Source organism: Apis laboriosa, unplaced genomic scaffold, assembly GCF_014066325.1.
Source record: "Apis laboriosa isolate Shangri-la unplaced genomic scaffold, ASM1406632v1 scaffold28_cov147, whole genome shotgun sequence".
Taxonomy (NCBI): Eukaryota; Metazoa; Arthropoda; class Insecta; order Hymenoptera; family Apidae; genus Apis; species Apis laboriosa.
Genome location: NW_025222687.1, coordinates 538937 through 547133, shown reverse-complemented (window position 1 = coordinate 547133; position 8197 = coordinate 538937). Strand labels below are relative to the sequence as shown.

The window sequence follows — 8197 nt, the reverse complement described above, 5'->3', positions numbered from 1 at the left end:
CCCCCCTCTTTTTTACATCAATCAATTTCGAATTTCGAAAATTCTTGACGAAAAAGAATCTCCTCCCCCCCCTTTCTCCCGTTGTACTTTCTCGTTAATAAATAATATAATAATTCGATTTTAATCCGCGTACACCAATTACAAAGCGGAGAGGTTATCCCGCCTAACTGTATCCCAGTTTCTTCTACGTTCGAATGAAATTCTCGAGAAACTACTTCCTGATTCGGCTGGCTACCACCATCTGACCGAGCGAAAATCTTGCGGAGCGGCGAGGAACGAAAACGATCCTCCTAGGGATTCGACTCGGCCACGCAATCCCTGAAACGGGAGAAAACGAGATCTACTCTACCGCTAGGATGGAAGAGTGATGGGAGAGGGGGAGGAAGAAAATGGGCGTCATTTCCGATAATATTATGAAAAGGGCGAAGGGAGAAAACGTTTTAACGTTTGATTTAATTCAAGAACGAAGATTCGTTTCGGAGAAGGGGATGAAAAATTAACGTCCCTCCTTTCGTTTCGCGATGGAAATTCTGCCAAAATTTCCTTCCGACCGAGCGACGAGAACCAAATAGTTTCCATTCCAAAATGTTTGCGTACCACGGTGACCACGGGTGAACGCGCTTCGAAAACGCTTGAACCGGATCCCCAACTTCGAACTCGAAGTCGAGGCGAGAATTGCTCTGCGAAAATCCGTCAAACTCTAGTTTCTCCCTCCCATTATTTTCTCGACTCGATCGAAACATACTTTTCCAAATTTTCCTTTCCTTTATTCGATAAATATTCGAACGAACGAAGAAAATCGAACCGAAATAGAACGAATTCGATGTCGAGATATTTTTTTACTCGAAAGCGGAGAGAGAGAGAGAGAGAGAGAGAGAGAGAGAGAGAGAGAGAGAGAGAGAGAGAGAGAGAGAGAGAGAGAGAGAGAGAGAGAGAGAGAGAGAGAGAGAGAGAGAGAGAAGGAAAAAAGGTAAAAAAAAAAGGAAGCGCAAAAAGTGATCGAGACAAAGTCGACTTTCGACTTCCGTTTTCCGGGACCAAGGTAGTCAAGGTCATCTCCGTTCGTCCTCATCGAATTGCCCCACTTATCGCCACCGATTGCATAATCTCCCGCGTTACCTCCTCTGGCAAAACTAATTTATTACTCAACGATCATCTCCGCTCGTCCGATCGACTATCGCGGGTGGAATGAGGATGTCCTCTATACCCTTCCCTCCTTCGCCCCTATCCCCTTTTTCGATTATGCAAAAGAACGCGTTTTTATTAAACATCGTACGCATCCACCGATACCGTTCAAAGAGGGAGATTGCCCTCGACGATCAATTTCCAGATTACTTTTTTTCCAGGCCACTATTTCGTTCTATATTATATATAATATTATTATATATATATATATATATAGTTGTTATAGAATTTAAAGTTCATTGAAATTTTATATGTGATTTTATTATTGAATGTTGGCAACATCACTATTTCATAATTGGTAGCTATTTGTTTCTCTTCGATATACGTACTTCAAATGTTTTGTAAACAGATACGCGCAATCACGTATAATTAAATATATTCATTCAGTTAAACCCGTATATTTTATTTATTGTTTTCACTGCCCAGTCAACAATAATTATTAAATATATATTATTATTATATATATATTTATTTATATTTATATATATATTTATTATTATTATATATTATATATATAATAACTATATATGAATTATATACGAACGCGTTTCGAAAATGTTTGAACCCAACTTCGAACTGAGTCGAAGCAAGAATTTTTGCGAAAATCCGTCAAATTCGTGTCGAGTCTCCCTCCCATTATTTTCTCGATTCGATCGAAACATACTTTTCCAAATCTTCCTTTCCTTTATTCGAAAACGATATAATATTCGAACGAACGAAAAAAATCGANAGGAACGCGTAATTAAAGAAACTGGGTTGATTTTGTTTAAACGATAATATTACGAGTGGCGATTAAACGCGAAAACTAACCCTTGTTCGATTGTATTGATAAAAGATGAAGTATAATCGTTGGAATTTTAGAACGTGATAAGATTGTACAAATTATTAGTAATTTTATAGTCCGTTAAGTATAAATGAAATATTTATATTAATCTGTCTTTTTAACTCGGGATTTCCAGGTTTAACCCTTTCCATTGTCAAGACCTCTCTTACATGTGCTATTTGGATGAAAAAAAAGAAACACGATGATCATAAGTTTCATAAGTTTATAAAAATTTTCCAGTGAATGTATTTTTCCATATTGTGTATGTGATTACGTGATCACTAATTTAATTACAATTCAGAAATAAAAATTTAATTTTTTTATTAATATTTAATTAAATAATATTCTTAATTAAATAATATTATTTTTTTTCTATCGAATTATAATATGCATCTTCCGTCCCGTATTTTTATGACGATCGAGAGATTCGTTCGTGAAAATAATAAAGGATTTAAGGATAGGAAGGATTAATTGGTTGAACGGGAATGCAATTAATCCGTAATTAAAAATCAAGAATTTCGAACAATGGCAAATTTGTTTCGTCCGCCAAGATTTATTTCGCATTTAATCTTTCTAATTTCTCATTGTCAGATCGTGTCTGATCAAACGTGAACAAACTATCACTTGCCAATTAAGATCAAGCAGGAATTTTATTGGAGCGATATCCGAGTTTAAACGAAGATTTATCGAGAAAAATTGTAACCGAAGTAGAAAGAACACGGAGACGATTTTCTTTGACGATCGAATCGATCATATATACTTGTTTGACCAGTCGGATAAAATTGTTTCCACGCTGCAAGATACAAGAATCTATCAGATTACACGGTTAAATAATCGAAAATAAGGAGATTGGACGCAAGGATTATCGGTTGCTCGATTGATAAAAGATATCGTGTCCAAAATCGATAAAAAAAAAAAAAAATGAGAATTTTCCAAACTATATCCACTATACTTTTATCGAAGTTTTTAATAAACGAATTCGTTCTCCCTTTCCCCTATCGTTCTTATCAATGTCCAAATACGCCCAATGGCGTACGTACAGGATCTCTACAATTTATTCCCTAAAAGAACCGAATTTCTACGAATGCATCCTCCATCCAACGTCCTTTTTTGCGCTTCCACTCTCTTTTCGGACTCGAAACCAGTTTTTTTTCTCTCTCTCTTTCTCTATTCTTGAACAATTGTCTGGAAGAAAGAAGCATCGAAATACGATCCTGGCCGAACTTGCTTCTTTTCAGACTCATATTTATTCAACAGGTTAAACGGAACGCGAGCACAAAAGTGTTTACACTTGTTGAATAAGAGACGAAATTAGCGTGCCATTTATTTCCCGCTTTTATTCGCTTGTCTCCCTTTCTTTGTTTATATACCGTTTCTGGTAATTTCTTATTTGCAAGCGGTAAGTGACGTAAATTGGCGTTACGATTACAGGAAAGAAGATTTTTATTAAAATTTCCTTCCTTCGAAAGATAGAAGATTTTTTTATAAGGAGAGAAAAAAAAAATTTCAATCAAAAGATTAACGCGATTTTTATTCTCTCCAATTTTTCGTCCTCTCTTTTCGAAGATGGCGAACAAGCGTACGATGGATCGAGTTAAAATTAAACGTAGCAACGAATCGAATCCAATGAACCGACGTCTCTTTCCTTAGATCCCAAATTACGAAATCAATCAAATGAGGAAGGAAGGCGTATCTTTCCAAGAGAATATAATTCTTGGCCCCATCGCCAAATATCTCTCCCACGTTTAATTAAACCACGATACGCTCCGGAAATTCTAATAACATCCAATAAATCACAGAGATACCGAAACGAAAGATGAATGACTAATCCTACTAACTAACCATCTTACGAGAAATCATTAATTCCTGCACGACCGAGATAACGTAAATGAGAAATATAGAGCGTGTATATTTTAACTGCCAACAAATTAATTAATCAATCCTCGACGCGAAATTCGTATTTATATTCGAGGGAACGAACAAATTTTGAATACGCGGCATTCGACACTTCACTTGTCGTAAAATCAAATTTCTACGATTTCTGAGATAAAAATTTGAAAGGACTGCACGAGTATGTATACTTCGTTCAAAATTAAAGAAGATTATTTTGATCGTAAATTTCGTCGATGACCTATTTCACCTAGAACTGTTTACCGGTTTCTCATTTCGTGCTACGAGCGCAAACAAGCGACAAACTTCTGTAACTATCTCTGATGTAATTCGGAAACTAGTCGAACCGGAGACGAATTATTTTCCAGAAATAATTTCGTGATCATCGACAATTTGACGACGCGACAAACATTTCCGTGTTACATTTCTACTCTCTGTACGTACATAAATAATACGTAGTAATCCCATCGAGTCAAAGGCCATTATTTAAAAAATGTTCCTTTTCCGGAATATATGAGCCAACAGAAAGAGAATTTGGGTCACGAAATATAGGGCGCAGCCTTAATCTATACACGAAAATATAGATACATATCCATTAACCTCGTTTACGAGAAAATTTCAGAATTTGTTTAAATTGTCGTAAATCGATAATTTCGTTAGAAAGATAATGAATCGTGTTACGTTGTAAAAAGATAGTGTATGAAGAAACATTCGATCCTAATTCAATTCGATTGATTCAAATTCAACAATTCAATTTGATTTGATTCAAATATAAAAAAGTATAAAGTAAAATGATATTTAGAAAGTGATATTTAATAAAAACACGAAGCTAACATCTTACATTTTATATTTCAGATTCAAATAGATAGAAATACGTTAAGATACATTGTACAAACAAAACGATATTCAACTATAAGATTATGCTGCGATTATATTCGAATAAAGAATGAAAAAAACGTAACCTAAAAATCAAAAATTTCGCTTTTACCGAATGCAATACGTGCGTTATCATTTTTGAAATTAATTTGATAATTGAATAAATTTTTTTTTAACGATTTCAAGAAACAAAGTTCAAAGGATTGTTTGCTTAAATATAACAACAATCGAGTGTAGTGCGCGAGCGCGGTTACCCAGAATGAGCCCCCGAAGGATGCACTGACCCGGACAATTTCGGAGCTAGCTTCCCCTACCAACATGAAACACGACTACTGTTGATCGAAATCGGCCTACCTGTGGATCGCGATTCGTGGCTCCGGCGACGTGGTTTGCCCCCGGCATCCGAGGGCTGTCGGAACCTTGAGAAGGTCGCAGGAAGACAGATGATGCCCATATTCGCGGCAATTCCAGGTGTAACTGGCACGATCATCCTCTTTTACGGATTGCTGCCTCCTGCCACTGGTATTGTCACCTGCACCACCCTCGGAGAGATGGCGAATCAGGGGACGACGCATCGCATAAGGTTATGTTTCACCGGCACATTCGAAACACCGCCGCGCAAAATTAACCGATATCTCCGATAATTATTTCTATTCGAACGAATCGGCAAATATTGTCTGTATACAATAACAATCTCGATATAATTCGACCGACGAATCGTGGAGAAAAAGAAATCCGTGACAAGTTCTGTCAAAGTTTTGCGATCGCACGATCGTTTCGTTCGATCGCTATACGTCTATCACGCTCATATTCCAGAACGACGTAATCATGGCACGAGTTCTCGCGAGACTATGTACGTGCTTCTTGCGCGAGTGTTTACGACCATCCACCCCCCACCCTCTTTCCCTACCACTATTTGTCTTACCTGCCACCCACAGTCCCGAACCGTACCGAACATTCAATGTGATTGGCCGGTAAGGTGGGTAGCTTCGGGGGTTGTTTATCGGAGTTTCGTTTTATCGACTTCTTTCCGTAGATGTCGTTATTGTCTTTCGTCTTGAATTTTCCAAACAATTTTTACTGCCATTATTTAATCACAGACGAGATATAGAATAGATTTAACATTTAATGGAACTTTGTGTTCTGAAATACTATATAATCGCGCAAAAAATTAGAATGCTCTTTATAATTTAGAGCGTAAGATTTAATATAAGAATTATATTTAATTTAATCACAAAAGTTTATAAAATCTTTTTATAAATCATCATCATACGTTATATTATTGAATTATATTCAATAATTGATCTTTTTTACGAATAACTTTGTTACGAATAACAGAAAATAAAATTAATCGGATATCGAAGTCTTTCGAGCGTATAAATTTTGAAGAAGTATAGATAAAGAAAGGAAACAATAGGAGAAGGATAGAAATTATATAAAAATATTGAAATTAGCGCCATCTTCAGAATGCCGCAAAAGAAATACACGTAGAAATGAACTATCAGCGCCATCTCTCGATCTTTGAGATCATCACCCAAAAAATAGCGTCAGTAGTTAAATCTTACTCTATAATTATCTTGCCGCCATCTTCTATATGTGTTTCATTTGCGGCACTCTGAAGATGGCGCTGATTTCAATATTTTTATCCCATGTCCGTCCTTCTCCCACTATTTCCTCTTCTTGTCTATACGTGCTTTTGGCGCGTGACACGTAGAAGGTACGAGATGTCAATTAAGTAAACTTTTTATTATTTCTCTTTCAAAACTACAAAATGTGTCTTTTATATAAAAAATATAAATATTACATTCTCGACTTTACAATGTATTTTTAGAATGATGACCTCGCAAATCATATTATATATCTAATATATAACCCGAGTGTCTTGACAAAAGACAACGCTCGATGAAATTTAAAACGATCATTTATAATTTTAAATTGAAATTTAGTTTTGATTCCAACCATTGCTAACCATTATAATATTATTTTAAGCCGAATCGGTAAAGTTGAAAATGACGCTAAAATGATAAAAGAGTCCTCCGAGGTTTAGGACAAAAAGAATGCATCGATTGCGTAGACAAATTCTGTACCTCGTTTTTGATTTAATTTACCAATCACATTCTAATTACACTATTCGAATCGTTAAACAATTATTCTATTTTCTGTAATGCGAATATCTATTTCAAAATAAATTAATTTTTTAATATTCAATTACAAAAATAAAAATTATTTTAAATTTAAATTTAAATATTCGAATTTTTAAACTCTTCCTTGAAGCAAAAATTCTATGACGAAAGTACGAAATAATCAACTTTGATAACTGAACTCATATCCGGTATAACAGAATTCACGACCTACTTTACAAATACTGAATAGTGAAAAAAATTACACCGATAACGTATTATTATAATTAGATTTACATCGTTTTGTTCAACAAAATTAATATTGTTCGAATATTATTAAAGCATTAATATTCATTCGTCTTAGATGTAGTGTGTTAATGTAGTGTGTATTTATGACATTTACGTCATAGGTTTAAATTAAATATGTACGTACTTCAATATTATATAAGCACTTTTCTAACAGTAATTGATAGGTATGATGCAATACCATATCTTATTATTTTTTTCTTTTTTTATATATACTATTCATTTTTTACGAATATACGAGATTAGAATAATCATTCGCATACATATTTCAATCAATATATTTCAATATATTTATAATCAATCATATTTCAAAATAATAAATTTCAATTACAAGCTTAGAAAAATATTAAAAATAAACTTTATCATCTTATCTTAAATTATATCGAATAATTAGTGTTTGTAATAAGCGTAGATTTATTTTTAGTATTTATGTTCTTTCTTTTTTTTTTTTTTGCACGTATTATTATAATTTTTTAAAATATAATAATAATTTAATTGTACCGATATTATTATCTTTTATGAAAACAAATTTCATGAAATTTTCTATCTTATCTTATATCTTACGCCTATCTTATAAATTTTACGAAAAAAATATTTCATATTATCTTTCTCTCGAATAATCAAATTAATGTGTTTTAAAATATATCTATTTTGCATAAAAAATAATCATGTTTCGTAATTTATCACGTGTAAAATTTAGAATAACAAAAAAAAAAAAAAAAAAAAAAAAGGAAAAAAAAGAAAAGCTTCAATTGAATGTGTTACATAAAGAAAATGATCCTTGAGAGAGCTGATATACGAGATCATTGATGTGCATAAACTTGCAAATTTCAATCATCGTTGTACATGAACAAATTGACAACCTCAATGACTCGTATTCGAGAAAGTTATACGTTGAATCACAACTTTAAATCGAAACTCTTTAACAACTCTTTGAATGGGTTCCGTTAAAAATTAATATTACTAACCACTTTAACGAACATTCTATTCCCTCTCT

The 8197-nt window shown here is 33.7% G+C and overlaps 1 protein-coding gene across 2 annotated transcripts in view; it reads right to left on the bottom strand.

The window, feature by feature from the left end:
• The window catches only part of LOC122714262 (rap1 GTPase-activating protein 1), a 112135-nt gene extending 104646 nt beyond the window's left edge, over window positions 1-7489 (bottom strand). For both annotated transcript variants that reach the window (XM_043935447.1, XM_043935457.1), the window contains exon 1: window positions 5129-7489. In XM_043935447.1, the coding sequence (XP_043791382.1) occupies window positions 5129-5349 (221 nt within the window). In that variant the 5' untranslated portion in view covers window positions 5350-7489. The remainder of the gene's footprint in view (window positions 1-5128) is intronic.
• Window positions 7490-8197: the final 708 nt, after the last annotated feature.